The sequence below is a fragment of the Silurus aristotelis genome (genome assembly GCF_946808225.1).
Source record: "Silurus aristotelis genome assembly, chromosome: 14".
NCBI classification, from domain to species: domain Eukaryota; kingdom Metazoa; phylum Chordata; class Actinopteri; order Siluriformes; family Siluridae; genus Silurus; species Silurus aristotelis.
The window spans coordinates 29018866-29038865 of NC_139587.1; the positions used below are offsets into that span (position 1 = coordinate 29018866).

General features: G+C 45.6%; 1 protein-coding gene across 1 annotated transcript in view; it reads right to left on the minus strand.

Moving 5' to 3' along the window:
* Positions 1 to 20000, minus strand: part of lrp5 (low density lipoprotein receptor-related protein 5) — a 61839-nt gene that overhangs the window by 3497 nt on the left and 38342 nt on the right. The window contains exons 14-21 of the mRNA XM_083561278.1: positions 18339 to 18535; positions 16962 to 17161; positions 10571 to 10761; positions 6180 to 6389; positions 5768 to 5893; positions 5432 to 5668; positions 931 to 1041; positions 1 to 59 (exon numbers count right to left, since the gene is read on the minus strand). The exon at positions 1 to 59 is cut by the window's left edge and continues 172 nt beyond it. Coding sequence (XP_083417404.1) covers positions 1 to 59; positions 931 to 1041; positions 5432 to 5668; positions 5768 to 5893; positions 6180 to 6389; positions 10571 to 10761; positions 16962 to 17161; positions 18339 to 18535 — 1331 coding nt within the window. The remainder of the gene's footprint in view (positions 60 to 930; positions 1042 to 5431; positions 5669 to 5767; positions 5894 to 6179; positions 6390 to 10570; positions 10762 to 16961; positions 17162 to 18338; positions 18536 to 20000) is intronic.

The window sequence follows — 20000 nt, forward strand, 5'->3', positions numbered from 1 at the left end:
CCCGATCACTGGCCCGATGGTGTTGGTGTGACGCTCGTCTCCACTGGGTGGAGGGAAATCTGAGCACAGAGACGGTGATATAATAAATAAACGGCTGATAATCGCGCTGGGATGTTGATCGGTGGTCTCTATAAAAGCAGATCCAGAAGGCCAATCAGATGAAAGACAATTTTTCATGCGCTGCTAAAACGACTTCACCGGTCTTTTGAAAGTTCCACAAGACAGAATGCAACCAAAACCCCACCAACCATAACAGACATTTGAAGTTTAGTCACGTGAAGGAATATGAGCGGTTTTTGAAGTTAGCGAGCACTAAGAGAGAGAGGGACGCTTCAGCACCAATCGACACACTCAGCTGTCGGTAACAGAGATGTTTTAATCTACAGCAATCCTACTGCAAGCACAGTAAAAAGCACAAAGAAATATTTAACAAAATAATGGAATTCATATGACTTGATCATCAGCCACTGTCTATTGTGGAAGATGAAGGGTTCTGGTTACACCAGTGGTTCTCAAAGTGTGAGGCGTGGCCCTCTAGTGGGTAATAAAGACATGACAGGAGGGGCATAATGAACAGCAAGATTTATATATTTATTTATTTCATTTATGATTTTCTCTATTAAAAAAATAAAGTTATATACTTTTAGTAACAAGCAATTAGGTCATTAGTGCAAGTAAATTAAATCAGTTAAGGTCTCTAACAAAACTAAGCTTAAATTTTCTCCCTTCATGAACTTGATGCTATTTGATGTAGCATAAATAAATAAATAAATAAATAGACCCTGTAATTGGTGATCTGCATCGGTATCGGTGGATACAGCTTCCAGCAAATAGCCCTAGAAATCCTAATCGGAGCACCCCGTTATTAATATTATAATAAAAATACTGCAGGAGAAAGCTGATTGGCTGCTGAGGCGAGACATCACTCACCGCAGAACAGCTCATCTGAGTCGTCTGTGCAGTCGGGGTACGAGTCGCACTGCTGCTTCTTCAAGATGCATTTGTTATTTTTACAGCGGAACTCGTTTGGCAAGCAGATAGCTGGAGAAAACACACACACACACACACACACACACACACACACACACACACACACACACACACACAGAGCTATAGTGGTCTAATATTCTAATACACAGCTTGATTGACAGGATCTATGTCACAACACACACAGTATTATAGTGACGTGACGGTGATGTGACAATGATGTGACAGTGATGTAGGTGATGTGACAGTGATGTGACAGTGATGTGACGGTGATGTGACAGTGGTGTGACAGTGATGTGACAGTGATGTAGGTGATGTGACAGTGATGTGACAGTGATGTGACGGTGATGTGACAGTGATGTGACGGTGATGTGACGGTGATGTGACGGTGATGTGACGGTGATGTGACGGTGATGTGACAGTGATGTGACAGTGATGTAGGTGATGTGACAGTGATGTAGGTGATGTGACAGTGATGTGACAGTGATGTAGGTGATGTGACAGTGATGTGACAGTGATGTAGGTGATGTGACAGTGATGTGACAGTGATGTGACAGTGATGTGACAGTGATGTAGGTGATGTGACAGTGATGTGACGGTGATGTGACAGTGATGTAGGTGATGTGACAGTGATGTAGGTGATGTGACAGTGGTGTGACGGTGATGTGACAGTGATGTGACAGTGATGTGACAGTGATGTAGGTGATGTGACGGTGATGTGACAGTGATGTGACAGTGATGTAGGTGATGTGACGGTGATGTGACAGTGATGTGACAGTGATGTAGGTGATGAGACAGTGATGTGACAGTGATGTAGGTGATGAGACAGTGATGTGACAGTGATGTAGGTGATGAGACAGTGATGTGACAGTGATGTAGGTGATGTGACAGTGATGTGACAGTGATGTGACAGTGATGTAGGTGATGTGACGGTGATGTGACAGTGATGTAGGTGATGTGACGGTGATGTGACAGTGGTGTAGGTGATGTGACGGTGATGTGACAGTGGTGTGACGGTGATGTGACAGTGATGTAGGTGATGTGACAGTGATGTGACAGTGATGTAGGTGATGTGACGGTGATGTGACAGTGATGTAGGTGATGTGACGGTGATGTGACAGTGATGTAGGTGATGTGACAGTGATGTAGGTGATGTGACAGTGGTGTGACGGTGATGTGACAGTGATGTGACAGTGATGTGACAGTGATGTGACAGTGATGTGACAGTGATGTAGGTGATGTGACAGTGATGTGACAGTGATGTAGGTGATGTGACAGTGATGTGACAGTGATGTAGGTGATGTGACAGTGATGTAGGTGATGTGACAGTGATGTGACAGTGATGTGACAGTGATGTGACAGTGATGTAGGTGATGTGACGGTGATGTGACAGTGGTGTGACAGTGGTGTGACAGTGATGTAGGTGATGTGACGGTGATGTGACAGTGGTGTGACGGTGGTGTGACAGTGGTGTAGGTGATGTGACAGTGATGTGACAGTGATGTAGGTGATGTGACAGTGATGTAGGTGATGTGACAGTGATGTAGGTGATGTGACAGTGATGTAGGTGATGAGACAGTGGTGTAACGGTGATGTGACAGTGATGTAGGTGATGTGACAGTGATGTGACAGTGATGTGACAGTGATGTGACAGTGATGTGACAGTGATGTGACGGTGATGTGACGGTGATGTAGGTGATGTGACGGTGATGTGACGGTGGTAATGTGACAGTGATGTGACAGTGATGTAGGTGATGTGACAGTGATGTGACAGTGATGTAGGTGATGTGACAGTGATGTGACAGTGATGTAGGTGATGTGACGGTGATGTGACAGTGATGTAGGTGATGTGACAGTGATGTAGGTGATGTGACAGTGGTGTGACGGTGATGTGACAGTGATGTAACAGTAATGTGACAGTGATGTAGGTGATGTGACGGTGATGTGACAGTGATGTGACAGTGATGTAGGTGATGTGACGGTGATGTGACAGTGATGTGACAGTGATGTAGGTGATGAGACAGTGATGTGACAGTGATGTGACAGTGATGTAGGTGATGAGACAGTGGTGTGACAGTGATGTGACAGTGATGTGACAGTGATGTAGGTGATGTGACAGTGATGTGACAGTGATGTAGGTGATGTGACGGTGATGTGACAGTGATGTAGGTGATGTGACAGTGATGTGACAGTGGTGTGACGGTGATGTGACAGTGATGTGACAGTGATGTAGGTGATGTGACAGTGATGTAGGTGATGTGACGGTGATGTGACAGTGATGTAGGTGATGTGACAGTGATGTAGGTGATGTGACAGTGGTGTGACGGTGATGTGACAGTGATGTGACAGTGATGTGACAGTGATGTAGGTGATGTGACGGTGATGTGACAGTGATGTAGGTGATGTGACAGTGATGTAGGTGATGTGACAGTGATGTGACAGTGATGTAGGTGATGTGACGGTGATGTGACAGTGATGTAGGTGATGTGACAGTGATGTAGGTGATGTGACAGTGATGTAGGTGATGTGACAGTGGTGTGACGGTGATGTGACAGTGATGTGACAGTGATGTGACAGTGATGTAGGTGATGTGACGGTGATGTGACGGTGGTGTGACGGTGGTGTGACGGTGGTGTAGGTGATGTGACAGTGATGTGACAGTGATGTAGGTGATGTGACAGTGATGTAGGTGATGTGACAGTGATGTGACAGTGATGTAGGTGATGAGACAGTGGTGTGACGGTGATGTGACAGTGATGTAGGTGATGTGACAGTGATGTGACAGTGATGTGACGGTGATGTGACGGTGATGTAGGGGATGTGACGGTGATGTGACGGTGGTAATGTGACAGTGATGTAGGTGATGTGACGGTGATGTGACAGTGATGTAGGTGATGTGACAGTGATGTAGGTGATGTGACGGTGATGTGACAGTGATGTAGGTGATGTGACAGTGATGTGACAGTGATGTAGGTGATGAGACAGTGGTGTGACAGTGATGTGACAGTGATGTAAGTGATGTGACAGTGATCTGACAGTGATGTGACAGTGATGTAGGTGATGAGACAGTGGTGTGACGGTGATGTAGGTGATGTGACGGTGATGTGACAGTGGTGTGATGGTGATGTGACAGTGGTGTGACGGTGATGTGACAGTGATGTAGGTGACGTGACGGTGATGTGACAGTGATGTAGGTGATGTGACAGTGATGTGACAGTGATGTAGGTGATGAGACAGTGATGTGACAGTGATGTGACAGTGATGTAGGTGATGAGACAGTGGTGTGACAGTGATGTGACAGTGATGTGACAGTGATGTAGGTGATGTGACAGTGATCTGACAGTGATGTGACAGTGATGTAGGTGATGAGACAGTGGTGTGACGGTGATGTAGGTGATGTGACGGTGATGTGACAGTGGTGTGATGGTGATGTGACAGTGGTGTGACGGTGATGTGACAGTGATGTAGGTGATGTGACGGTGATGTGACAGTGATGTAGGTGATGTGACAGTGATGTGACAGTGATGTGACAGTGATGTAGGTGATGAGACAGTGCTGTAACGGTGATGTGACGGTGATGTGACAGTGGTGTGACGGTGATGTGACAGTGGTGTGACGGTGATGTGACAGTGATGTAGGTGATGTGACGGTGATGTGACAGTGATGTAGGTGATGTGACGGTGATGTGACAGTAGTGTGACAGTGGTGTGACGGTGATGTGACAGTGATGTAGGTGATGTGACAGTGATGTGACAGTGATGTAGGTGATGTGACAGTTATGTGACAGTGATGTAGGTGATGTGACAGTGGTGTGACGGTGATGTGACAGTGATGTAGGTGATGTGACGGTGATGTGACAGTGGTGTGACGGTGATGTGACAGTAATGTAGGTGATGTGACAGTGATGTGACAGTGATGTAGGTGATGTGACGGTGATGTGACAGTGATGTAGGCGATGTGACAGTGATGTGACAGTGATGTGACAGTGATGTAGGTGATGTGACAGTGATGTGACAGTGATGTAGGTGATGTGACAGTGATGTGACAGTGGTGTGACAGTAATGTGACAGTGATGTGACAGTGCTCTAGGTGATGTGACAGTGATGTGACAGTGATGTGACGGTGGTGTGACAGTGATGTGACGGTGGTCATGTGACAGTGATGTAGGTGATGTGACGGTGATGTGACGGTGATGTGACAGTGATGTAGGTGATGTGACAGTGATGTAGGTGATGTGACAGTGATGTAAGTGATGTGACGGTGATGTGACAGTGATGTGACACTGGTGTGACAGTGATGTGACGGTGGTGTGACAGTGATGTGACAGTGATGTGACAGTGATGTGACAGTGATGTGACAGTGGTGTGACAGTGATGTGACAGTGATGTGACGGTGATGTGACAGTGGTGTGACGGTGGTGTGACAGTGGTGTGAGCGGTCGTACTGTTGCAGTCGAGTTCGTCTGAGCCGTCAGTGCAGTCCTGTTCTCCGTTGCAGCGGAGTTTAGCATCGACACACTGACCACCGTGACACTGAAACTGCTGCTCGGAGCACACGGGGCAGTTCATCTCATCGCTGTGGTCGGAGCACTCAGCAATCCCGTCGCACCTCCAGGCCATTGGGATGCAGTCGATTTCACCCGTCGCACATGTGAAATGGTCTGCCGAACACGTGGGGGGGTCTGAGGGACAACAAAACCAACACAACCATGCTCACAAAAACCACCACAAATCTCACACATCTTCCACTGAGTGTGTGTGTTTGTGTGTATAGATCCCACCTCCGCAGCTGAGCAGGTTCTGCAGCAGTACCAGGTGTATAGGACACGAGCATCGCGGAGTCCCGTCTCCCTTGGCAATGCAGATGTGCGAACATCCTCCGTTGTCACGGGAACAAGGATGGGAGGCTGGGGAGAGAATCACATTCATTTAGTGTGAGAAATATGTGAGAAATAAAAGACTCCTGTATGTGCTGCTGTTATAAACGGAGAATAAACTTCAGGATGGTGAGATGAAGCAGAGTCACTGCCAGCACACACCCCAAAGGGTTTCTTCTTCTTCCACCACACAATTCACACACACTCACAATCTGTACTTATTAGACACTTCAAAAATGCTGTGTGTGTGTGTGTGTGTGTGTGTGTGTGTGTGTGTGTGTGTGTGTGTGTGTGTGTGTGCGCGCGAGATCCGTACAGAACTCGTCGGTCTCCATGAGCTCCACGGCATGAACTCCGGTCAGAGACTGAATCCGGCCCTGGATCCGTGTCCTCTTGTCCCCGCTGCGTTTATCCACACGCTCTATCATCTGCTGCTGCTTATCGATCCAGTAGAGATGATCTCCGAGCACGCTCAGTCCGATCGGCTGCAGGATGTTGGAGTCCTGGAGGACGATCCGATTGGCTCCTGGAGCAGCAAGCAAGAGACGAGTTTATAAAAAGTTCCTCAGCAGACAAATGTGAGGTCTGATTGCAGTTGATTCACATTATTACACATTAACACTCAAACACACACACACACACACACACATTAACAGTTAATTAGTTAATTAACAGTCTAATATATTATATATAATTTGGATGTTTTACTGGATATTTTATTATACGTTAAAAACCTTGATCCAGTCATTAATGGTGCACAGGTCAGGAGACTCTCAGTGTCTCAACCCCGGATAAATGTGGAGGTTTGTGTTATGAAGGACATCCAGAGTAAAACATCTGCCAAATCAAATATACGGATCAGGAACCAGAATTTCATAGCGGATCGGTCCAGGCCCGGGTTACCAACAACCACCACAGGTATCATTAACAACAGAGTACCGGTGTAAACTGTGCTACTGTTGTCTGAAGGAGGAGAAGGAGAGAAGGAAGACGTCTACAGAGACAGCAGGGAAAGGAGAAGAGGAGGAGAAGTGGAGGAGAGTGGAGGAGAAGTGGAGGAGAAGTGGAGGAGAGTGGAGGAGAAGTGGAGGTTCAGGTTGGTACTTTAAATGTTGGTACTATGACTGGTAAAGGGAGAGAGGGAGCTGATATGATGGAGAGGAGAAAGGTAGAGATGTTGTGTTTAGGAGACCAAGTGGAAAGGGAGTAAGAGCAGGAACATTGGAGGTGTTTAAACTGTTCTATCATGGTGTGGATGGAAAGAGAAATGGTGTAGGGGGATTCTGAAGGAAGAGTACAGTAAGAGTGTAGTGGAGGTGAAGAGAGTTTCTGATAGGGTGATGATCGTGAAGGTGGAAGTTGAAGGGATGATGATAAACGTCATCAGTGTTTATGCTCCACAAGTTGGCTGTGAGATGGAGGAGAAGGAAAAGTTCTGGAGTGAATTAGATGAAGTGGTAGAAGGTGAACGTAGGAATGAAAGATTGGTGATTGGGGCAGACTTTAATGTGCATGTAGGTGAAGGGAACAGAGGTGATGAGGAGGTGATGGTAGGTATGGTTTTAAGGAGAGGAATGTGGAAGGGCAGATGGTGGTAGATTTTGCTAAAAGGATGGAAATGGCAGTGGTGAACACGTATTTTAAGAAGAAGGAGGATCATAGGGTGACGTATAAGAGTGGAGGAAGGTGCACACAGGTGGATTATCTTCTGTGTAGGAGATGCAACCTGAAGGAGATTGGAGACTGTAAGGTGTTTGGGGGGGGGGGTAGCTAGACAGCATCGGATGGTGGTCTGTAGGATGGTTTTGGAGGTGAAGAAGAGGAGGAGAGTGAGGACTGAAAGAAGAATAAGATGGTGGAAACTAAAGGAGGAAGAGTGTAGTGTGAGGTTCAGGGAAGAGGTCAGACAGGAGCTCGGTGGTGGTGAAGAGGTGCTGGATGATTGTGGAACTACTGCAGAAGTGATGAGGGAGACGGTTAGAAAGGTTCTTGTTGTAACATCTGGAAATAGAAAGGAAGACAAGGAGACGTGGTGGTGGAATGAGAAAGTGCAGGAGAGCAGAAGGAGAAAGAGGTTGGAGAAACAGAAGTGGGATCGACAGAGTGATGAGAAAAGTAGGCAGGAGAACAAGGAGATGCAGCAGCAGGTGAAGAGGGATGTGGTGGAAGCCATGGAGAAGGCATATGAGGAGCTGGAGGAGAAGTTGGACACTGAGGAAGGAGAAAAGGATTTGTAGCGATTGTCCAGGCAGAGGGACCGAGCTGGGAAGGATGTGCTGCAAGTTAGAGCAATAAAGGATGGAGATGGAAATGTGTTGACTAGTGAGGAGAGTGTGTTGAGAAGATGGAGGGAGTATTTTGAGCAGCTGATGAACAAGGAAAATGAGAGAGAGAGAGAGAGAGAGAGAGAGAGAGAGAGAGAAGGTTGGAAGAAAAAGGAAGAAAAAGAAGAAGAAGAGGAAGAAGAAAAAGAAGGAGTTTACGATAAAAAAAAAACTTGAAAATTGTAATGATGCATAATGACCTCCAGGTGGCGCAAGAGCTTAACAACTGCACTTATCATCCTGTTTACAAAGTACTTTATACACCATACATTAATATTAAATACACAACAGTCACTCTCAGAACAGACAGACACACACACACACACACCTTTACAGATGTATGTACATCACATTCCAAAAAATGTTAAACACTTTGCAAAATGTAAATAAAAACAATAGCTCTGTGTTGTGTGTGTAGCTCTGTGTTGTGTGTGTGTGTGTGTATGTGTGTGTAGCTCTGTGTTGTGTGTGTGTGTGTGTTTGTGTGTGTGTGTGTGTGTGTGTGTATGTGTGTGTAGCTCTGTGTTGTGTGTGTGTGTTTGTGTGTGTGTGTGTGTGTGTATGTAGCTCTGTGTTGTGTGTGTGTGTGTGTGTGTATAGCTCTGTGTTGTGTGTGTGTGTGTGTGTGTAGCACTGTGTTGTGTGTGTAGCTCTGTGTTGTGTGTGTGTGTATGTGTGTGTAGCACTGTGTTTTGTGTGTGTGTGTGTGTGTGTGTGTGTGTGTGTGTGTGTGTAGCACTGTGTTGTGTGTGTAGCTCTGTCTTGTGTGTGTGTGTGTGTGTGTGTGTATGTGTGTGTAGCACTGTGTTGTGTGTGTGTGTGTGTGTGTAGCTCTGTGTTGTGTGTGTGTGTGTGTATGTGTGTGTAGCACTGTGTTGTGTGTGTGTGTGTGTGTGTGTGTGTGTGTGTAGCACTGTGTTGTGTGTGTAGCTCTGTGTTGTGTGTGTGTGTATGTGTGTGTAGCACTGTGTTGTGTGTGTGTGTGTGTGTGTGTGTGTGTGTAGCTCTGTCTCGTGTGTGTGTGTGTGTGTGTGTGTGTATGTGTGTGTAGCACTGTGTTGTGTGTGTGTGTGTGTGTGTGTGTGTAGCACTGTGTTGTGTGTGTAGCTCTGTGTTGTGTGTGTGTGTATGTGTGTGTAGCACTGTGTTTTGTGTGTGTGTGTGTGTGTGTGTGTGTGTAGCACTGTGTTGTGTGTGTAGCTCTGTCTTGTGTGTGTGTGTGTGTATGTGTGTGTAGCACTGTGTTGTGTGTGTGTGTGTGTGTGTGTGTGTAGCTCTGTGTTGTGTGTGTGTGTGTGTGTGTGTGTGTAGCACTGTGTTGTGTGTGTGTGTGTAGCACTGTGTTGTGTGTGTAGCACTGTGTTGTGTGTGTGTGTGTGTAGCACTGTGTTGTGTGTGTAGCTCTTTGTTGTGTGTGTAGCACAAGGGTTCTGGAGGAATGTTGTCTACGTTCACTGTTTGCTGTGTCAGCTATTCTGTATACTGTTGAAATAGCAATAAAAACCTCTTGACTTGATCTAAAGCGCCCTGTAGCCTGGAAATGCTCAATACTCAAGAGACGGCTCCCTCTGTTGGGGTGATCTGGATATAGCAGTTGTCCTCTGTCCCAATTATTTGAGACGTATTGCAGATATCAATGACATTATTTTTAAACTTAAAATGGTTTATACTCTCAGATGAAACTTTTGATTTGCTTTTTTTGTTTTTATTGTGAATAAAATATGGGTTTATGGGATTTGTAAATTCTATTTTCACAGTGTCCCGATCTTTTAAAATCGCATTGTACTGCTATTGCATTAATAAGAATGTATTAATTCATAAAAATGTGAATAAATTAGAAACTGGTGTAAAGTGAATGTTTAACGTGAATAAAACAGAACATGATGCTGGAAACCTCTGTCTCTGTTTTATTTCCTGTCTGACATCCGAGAGATCACAACTTTAACACTCTATATCTTACACACACACACACACACACACACACACACACACACACACATATATATACACACACACACACACACACACACACACAATTGTGAATGTAACTTGAAAAAAGCATCCAAAAGAGCGAGACAAGTTCACATGCAACAGAGCTCATGTATCAGCTAATTAGAACCAGACACACACACACACACACACACACACACACAGGAGTGTGGTGAGGTATTAATATCCAATGATTTGAGGAAGGTTGTGTAATAGACATGATAAAAAAAAAAGTGTTACAATAACACAGTCTCTGTGACAAAATAATTACACACACAATCACTGTTACACAATGTTGTGCGACGTTCCACATTTTAAATTAAACAGAAAACAGCAACGCTCCTGAGTGCCCCTGCAGGACTCGAGGTGAAGTGCAGGACGCACTGTGACTCACCGGACAAATCGCTGCTCTCGATGCGTTTCAGATCGGCATCAACCCAGAACAGCTTCCCCAGTCTGTTATCCAGCGTGAGTGCTACGGGCCGGATCAAACCGGTCGTGAACAGGGACTCGCGCTCCGTCCCGTCCAGAGACGCACCTTCGATCTTAGCTGAGCGATCCTGCAGCGTGGTGAAGTACATGTAGCTGTGGAGAGATCAATATACCACGTTATTCTCTCACTGTTACCCCTAATACCCCACTTACTCTAATACCCCTAATACCCCACTACCTCTAATACCCCTAATACCCCACTACCTCTAATACCCCTAATACCCCACTACCTCTAATACCCCTAATACCCCACTACCTCTAATACCCCTAATACCCCACTACCTCTAATACCCCTAATACCCCACTACCTTTAATACCCCTAATACCCCACTTACTCTAATACCCCTAATACCCCACTACCTCTAATACCCCTAATACCCCACTTACTTTAATACCCCTAATACCCCACTACCTCTAATACCCCTAATACCCCACTACCTGTAATACCCCTAATACCCCACTACCTTTAATACCCCTAATACCCCACTACCTCTAATACCCCTAATACCCCACTACCTTTAATACCCCTAATACCCCACTACCTTTAATACCCCTAATACCCCACTACCTTTAATACCCCTAATACCCCACTTACTCTAATACCCCTAATACCCCACTTACTCTAATACCCCTAATACCCCACTACCTTTAATACCCCTAATACCCCACTACCTCTAATACCCCTAATACCCCACTACCTCTAATACCCCTAATACCCCACTACCTCTAATACCCCTAATACCCCACTACCTTTAATACCCCTAATACCCCACTACCTCTAATCCCCCTAATACCCCACTACCTTTAATCCCCCTAATACCCCACTACCTTTAATACCCCTAATACCCTACTAACTCTAATACCCCTAATACCCCACTACCTCTAATACCCCTAATACCCCACTACCTTTAATACCCCTAATACCCCACTACCTCTAATACCCCTAATACCCCACTACCTTTAATACCCCTAATACCCCTAATACCCCACTACCTCTAATACCCCTAATACCCCACTACCTTTAATACCCCTAATACCCTACTAACTCTAATACCCCTAATACCCCACTACCTCTAATACCCCTAATACCCCACTACCTTTAATACCCCTAATACCCCACTACCTTTAATACCCCTAATACCCCACTACCTTTAATACCCCTAATACCCCACTACCTCTAATACCCCTAATACCCCACTACCTTTAATACCCCTAATACCCTACTAACTCTAATACCCCTAATACCCCACTACCTCTAATACCCCTAATACCCCACTACCTTTAATACCCCTAATACCCCACTACCTTTAATACCCCTAATACCCCACTACCTTTAATACCCCTAATACCCCACTTACTCTAATACCCCTAATACCCCACTTACTCTAATACCCCTAATACCCCACTACCTTTAATACCCCTAATACCCCACTACCTCTAATACCCCTAATACCCCACTACCTCTAATACCCCTAATACCCCACTAACTCTAATACCCCTAATACCCCACTACCTTTAATACCCCTAATACCCCACTACCTTTAATACCCCTAATACCCCACTACCTCTAATACCCCTAATACCCCACTACCTCTAATACCCCTAATACCCCACTACCTTTAATACCCCTAATACCCCACTACCTCTAATACCCCTAATACCCCACTACCTTTAATACCCCTAATACCCCACTACCTCTAATACCCCTAATACCCCACTACCTCTAATACCCCTAATACCCCACTACCTCTAATACCCCTAATACCCCACTACCTCTAATACCCCTAATACCCCACTACCTTTAATACCCCTAATACCCCACTACCTCTAATACCCCTAATACCCCACTACCTCTAATACCCCTAATACCCCACTACCTTTAATACCCCTAATACCCCACTACCTCTAATACCCCTAATACCCCACTACCTTTAATACCCCTAATACCCCACTACCTCTAATCCCCCTAATAACCCACTACCTTTAATACCCCTAATACCCCACTACCTCTAATACCCCTAATACCCCACTACCTTTAATACCCCTAATACCCTACTAACTCTAATACCCCTAATACCCCACTACCTCTAATACCCCTAATACCCCACTACCTTTAATACCCCTAATACCCCACTTACTCTAATACCCCTAATACCCCACTACCTTTAATACCCCTAATACCCCACTACCTCTAATACCCCTAATACCCCACTACCTCTAATACCCCTAATACCCCACTAACTCTAATACCCCTAATACCCCACTACCTCTAATACCCCTAATACCCCACTACCTTTAATACCCCTAATACCCCACTACCTCTAATACCCCTAATACCCCCCTACCTTTAATACCCCTAATACCCCACTACCTCTAATACCCCTAATACCCCACTACCTTTAATACCCCTAATACCCCACTACCTCTAATACCCCTAATACCCCACTACCTCTAATACCCCTAATACCCCACTACCTTTAATACCCCTAATACCCCACTACCTCTAATACCCCTAATACCCCACTACCTTTAATACCCCTAATACCCCACCCTTGTGCATCGAGAACTCGTCCCCAGGGGCCACACCGTCAATAATGAGTTCTACTGTCAGGTACAACATTAATATTGCTAATTCCCCTGATAGTCAAAACACTCAGAGTACAGCAGAGTGAAACCATGATGTATCAGAGTCAGTGCATTAACACAAACCTGAACCTGAACCAGGGGAGTGGTGGCTCCAGTGGTTAAGGCGCTGGATTACTGATCGGAAGGTCGGGGGTTCAAGCCCCGGTATTGCCAAGCTGCCACTCTTGGGCCCTTGAGCAAGGCCCTTAACCCTCTGTGTGCTCCAGGGGCGCCGTACTATGGCCGACCCTGCGCTCTGACCCCAGCTTCCAAGCAAGCTGGGATATGCGAAGAACAACATTTCACTGTGCTGTAATGTATATGTGACAAATAAAGGCTATTCTATTCTGGCTATTCCATTATTATAACGTCTCGCACTAATCACCTGATCTCAAATCAAATCAACTCAATTTAGCTATTATCCTAATTGCAGTTATAACCACTGCAGTACACAGTGAAAGCCAACAGGGTTTCTCCTGGGACACAATACAACACAAACAAACATAAAGGAACACAGAACTACACACACCTCATTAGGACACTGCATCAGCTCATACCAGACCAGACACTACATGATCTGAGCTTTGGCAGGTGGAATGAGGTGACGTCAGCGAGCAGGTAATGATTTAATGCTAATGTCAGAGCTGTAGACGTCCCCAGCTGCAGAGACAGAACTCCTTTATCTCAGACGTCTCTTACACTGTTTCAGACCGTACATCCAGGAAGTGTCCAGGTCCAACTGCTGACCCGGTTTATTCAGACACAAAAACACGTCAAACCTCACCATATTTAGAAATGAGATATTTGCAGACGTCCAGCGTGCGTGCAGGCGCTGCACAGGAGAACGTTCTAATGAAACTCCATCTGTTAGTAATTCAGCTCCTTCGTGATCTTTCTCTCGCCAAGTCTGAGCCTGAAACCATCTCACAGATCAGAGTGAGAGATCACAGACACTCAGCATGAGATGAATCTCTGAGGATCTTCTGCTCCCTCCAGCTGAAACGTTTCCACACACGTTTCCACACATGTTTATCAGGGGAACGCTCCATCATAAGATCAGTTTAGGAGAGTCTGAGATCAGCTCAGCTCAGAGATCAGTGTCTGCAGAAATCCGGTCTGACACTGAACACACACTGAACACACACTGAACACACACTGAACACACACTGAACCCTGAACACACACTGAACCCACACTGAACCCACACTGAACCCTGAACACACACTGAACACACACTGAACACACACTGAACACACACTGAACCCTGAACACACACTGAACACACACTGAACCCTGAACACACACTGAACACACACTGAACACACACTGAACACACACTGAACCCTGAACACACACTGAACACACACTGAACCCTGAACACACACTCAACACACACTGAACACACACTGAACCCTGAACACACACTGAACAAACACTTTACCCTGAATACACACTGAACACACACACTGAACCCTGAACACACACTGAACACACACTGAACCCACACTGAACCCACACTGAACCCTGAACACACACTGAACAAACACTGAACCCTGAACACACACTGAACACACACTGAACAAACACTGAACAAACACTGAACCCTGAACACACACTAAACACACTGAACACACACACTGAACACACACTGAACCCTGAACACACACACTGAACACACCCTGAACACACACTGAACAAACACTTTACCCTGAATACACACTGAACACACACACTGAACCCTGAACACACACTGAACACACACTGAACCCACACTGAACAAACACTGAACCCTGAACACACACTGAACACACACTGAACACACACTGAACACACACTGAACCCTGAACACACACTTAACACACTGAACACACACACTGAACACACACTGAACCCTGAACACACACACTGAACACACACTGGACCCTGAACACACACTAAACAAACACTGAACCCTGAACACACACTCAACACACACTGAACACACACTGAACCCTGAACACACACTGAACAAACACTTTACCCTGAATACACACTGAACACACACACTGAACCCTGAACACACACTGAACACACACTGAACCCACACTGAACCCACACTGAACCCTGAACACACACTGAACAAACACTGAACCCTGAACACACACTGAACACACACTGAACAAACACTGAACAAACACTGAACCCTGAACACACACTAAACACACTGAACACACACACTGAACACACACTGAACCCTGAACACACACACTGAACACACCCTGAACACACACTGAACAAACACTTTACCCTGAATACACACTGAACACACACACTGAACCCTGAACACACACTGAACACACACTGAACCCACACTGAACAAACACTGAACCCTGAACACACACTGAACACACACTGAACACACACTGAACACACACTGAACCCTGAACACACACTTAACACACTGAACACACACACTGAACACACACTGGACCCTGAACACACACTAAACAAACACTGAACCCTGAACACGCACTGAACAAACACTGAACCCTGAACACACACTGAACCCTGAACACACACTGAACACACACTGAACACACACTGAACCCTGAACACACACTGAACACACACTGAACCCTGAACACACACTGAAAACACACAATGAACCCTGAACACACACTGAACACACACTGAACCCGGAGCACACACTGAACAAACACTGAACCCTGAACATACACTGAACACACACTGAACCCTGAACACACACTGAACACACACTGAACACACACTGAACCCTGAAAACACTCTGAACACACACTGAACCCTGAAAACATTTTGAACACACACTGAACCCTGAAAACACTCTGAACACACACTGAACACACACCAAACACACACTGGACCCTGAACACACACCAAACAAACACTGAACCCTGAACACACACTGAAAACACACAATGAACCCTGAACACACACTGAACACACACTGAACCCGGAGCACACACTGAACAAACACTGAACCCTGAACATACACTGAACACACACTGAACCCTGAACACACACTGAACACACACTGAACACACACTGAACCCTGAAAACACTCCGAACACACTCTGAACACACACTGAACACACACTGAACACACACTGAACACACACTGAACACACACTGAACCCTGAACACACACTGAACACACACACTGAACCCTGAACACACACTGAACCCTGAACACACACTGAACACACATCATTCACATTGCCACACTACAAATCTCACACACACGAGACAGTATGGTTTCTATAGTAATGTCTGGTTCACACAGATGTGTACCACACACACACTGATTATACACAGATGTGTAGGGAAGGAGTCTCCAGTGTCAGGGAAAAGCTGTAGATGTACAGACTTGTGACATTTTCAGGGCGGAGGATTTCACACGTTTGTACAGTTTCTCACTAAGATCATGGAACACAGTGATATTTCTCTCTTATTAACTAAGAGGGAGAGAAAGAAGGGAGGATGGTGAAGAACGAGTGTTTATCGATGTAAGTGACAGCAGGAAGAATAGCACATAACCTTATATTTAACTGTAAATGGATGAAAATTATCAGATGTTTTTTTATTGAATAAGAAACAGTGAAGGTGCTGAGGTATGATGTGGACGGTGAGAAATGAAGATTATCCCTGACCCTTTCTCGGCATTGACGACGATAGCTCTGGGTTTGTCCACGTCGTCCCTCAGCACCTCTCCCAGTGTCTGTCCGTCCATACGCTGCACGTTGATGGTGTTGGTGTTCTCACAGGTCCAGTATACCGTGCGGCTAAACGGATCCAAGCTCAGGTCGTGTGGCTGTTTCAGAGGCTGCGTCGAGGACACCACTGTCGCTGCCTAAAACACACACACACACACACACACACACACACACACACACACACATACACAGTTCAACATCACTTAGTCTTAAATAGTGAATCAAGGCAAGTAAAATGAGTGTAATGTCACTACATCTGTGTAAAAATGGGGTCCGTAATCATTCAAGCGGTTTACATCACACTGTCGAAGGTGGTAACATGTTACCTGTGGTTTCAAAGATCAGTGAAATGCAAGCAATTGTAACAAGGGGTGAAGGTTCCCAGAGCTAGAACTTTATTCATCCTAAAGGAAATTCTTTTGCCATAGACTTGTATTTCATACAAATTAAAATATTCTGAATATTCTAATATAATATCTGAGCAATTAGACCCAAAGGTCAAAGGTCAAGAGAGTCCCTAAAAGCCTGACAGTAACTAAAGATATGAGCTGATTGTCCTCCAGAAAGGATGTGGATCCGTCTCAGAGGTGACTGTGGCTGAACTTTTGTGGTCGAGGTTCATTTAAGCGTGCCTCATTTAGGACTAGATGTGAATTTGGAGCTCGTTAGAGGTGTTAGATGGTGTGAAATGGGAAAGGTTACCTGTGGAGTGAACAAGCACTGCAGTAAAGCAGTCAGCTGATTGGCTGAGAGGAAAATTCTACTCTATTCTATTCAGTTTTATTTATGTAGTGTTTAACACTGGACATTTTCTCAGAGCAGAGTTAGAATGTGGAAGTTTAGTGCCTATACATTTCTCCCTAACGAGCGAGTCAGGTGTGATTGTGGCCACTCGGAGACGGTGATATCAGTCAATGAAAATAAAGCTTTTTGAAAACTCTCCAAAGTGGATACATTTGAAAATGGCGTTTGGATGTTGCAGTGCGGCTTTCGGAAACGCTGACGCATTTTTAGTCGTTGCCGCGAGGTTTTAAAGGGCCGGAAAGTAAATAAACACCAGCGGAAATGACGCGGTTTTTCTCACGCACAGGAACATGAGCATTTTTAAACGTTTCTGTGAGGATGAGCAACTTTTGGGAAACGAAAACAAAATTGTGGATGTGAAGCCTTTTTTAGACAAAAACATTTTCAAATGCTCCAGATTTGTTTACAGGTAGCCTCTGTTTAGGAAAAACTCCATGAGATGGTATGAGGAAGGACCCTTGAGAGGAACCAGAGGTCAGAGGTGATGATGATGGTCAGCAGGTTGTGTACCTGAGAGCCGTCGTCCCGGGCCTTGCGGATGCTCTGCTTCCCATCAATCCAGTAGATAAAGCGCTTCAGCGGGTCGAAGCTGATCGCTCGCAAATTCTTTAACACGTGAATCGGCAGAATCATATCCGGGCTCTGCTCCCCCAAAACCATCCGACTGATCGAGCTCTTCTGACTGAACAGCAGGAAACTGGAGGGAGCTGGAGGGGGTGGCAGAGGAGTGTGGGGGTCAACCATCTACATAAATATTTATTGATTTTACACATCATTGTGTGTGTGTGTGTGTGTGTGTGTGTGTGTGTGTGTGTGTGTGTGTGTGTGTGTGTGTTCAGTGTAATGTGTTCGAGCTGCGGTTGTGACCATTATTCTACAGTGTGTGTGTGTGTGTGTGTGTGTGTGTGTGTGTGTGTGTGTGTTCAGTGTAATTTGTTCGAGCTGCAGTTGTGACCATTATTCTACAGTGTGTGTGTGTGTGTGTGTGTGTGTGTGTGTGTGTGTTCAGTGTAATGTGTTCAAGCTGCAGTTGTGACCATTATTCTACAGTGTGTGTGTGTGTGTGTGTGTGTGTGTGTGTGTGTGTGTGTGTTCAGTGTAATGTGTTCGAGCTGCGGTTGTGACCATTATTCTACAGTGTGTGTGTGTGTGTGTGTGTGTGTGTGTGTGTGTGTGTGTGTGTGTGTGTGTGTGTGTGTGTGTGTTCAGTGTAATGTGTTCGAGCTGCAGTTGTGACCATTATTCTACAGTGTGTGTGTGTGTGTGTGTGTGTGTGTGTGTGTTCAGTGTAATGTGTTCAAGCTGCAGTTGTGACCATTATTCTACAGTGTGTGTGTGTGTGTGTGTGTGTGTGTGTGTGTGTGTGTGTGTGTGTGTGTGTGTGTGTGTTCAGTGTAATGTGTTCGAGCTGCAGTTGTGACCATTATTCTACAGTGTGTGTGTGTGTGTGTGTGTGTGTGTGTGTGTGTGACTCACAGCTGCAGTTGTGACCGTTACTCTGCAGTGTGTGTGTGTGTGTGTGTGTGTGTGTGTGTGTGTGACTCACAGCTGCAGTTGTGACCGTTACTCTGCAGTGTGTGTGTGTGTGTGTGTGTGTGTGTGTGACTCACAGCTGCAGTTGTGACCGTTACTCTGCAGTGTGTGTGTGTGTGTGTGTGTGTGTGTGTGTGTGACTCACAGCTGCAGTTGTGACCGTTACTCTGCAGTGTGTGTGTGTGTGTGTGTGTGTGTGTGTGTGTGTGTGTGTGTGTGTGTGACTCACAGCTGCAGTTGTGACCGTTACTCTGTAGTGTGTGTGTGTGTGTGTGTGTGTGTGTGTGTGTGTGTGTGTGTGTGTGTGTGTGTGTGTGTGTGACTCACAGCTGCAGTTGTGACCGTTACTCTGCAGTGTGTGTGTGTGTGTGTGTGTGTGTGTGTGACTCACAGCTGCAGTTGTGACCGTTAAGTCAAGTCAAGTCAAGTTTATTTGTATTGCGCTTTTCACAACAGACATTGTCTCAAAGCAGCTTTACAGAAAACAACAGTGAAGGTGAAGGTGTGAATTTGTTACTCTGCAGTGTGTGTGTGTGTGTGTGTGTGTGTGTGTGTGTGTGTGTGTGTGTGTGTGTGTGTGTGTGTGTGTGAGTGTGTGTGTGTGTGTGTGTGTGAGTGTGAGTGTGTGTGTGTGACTCA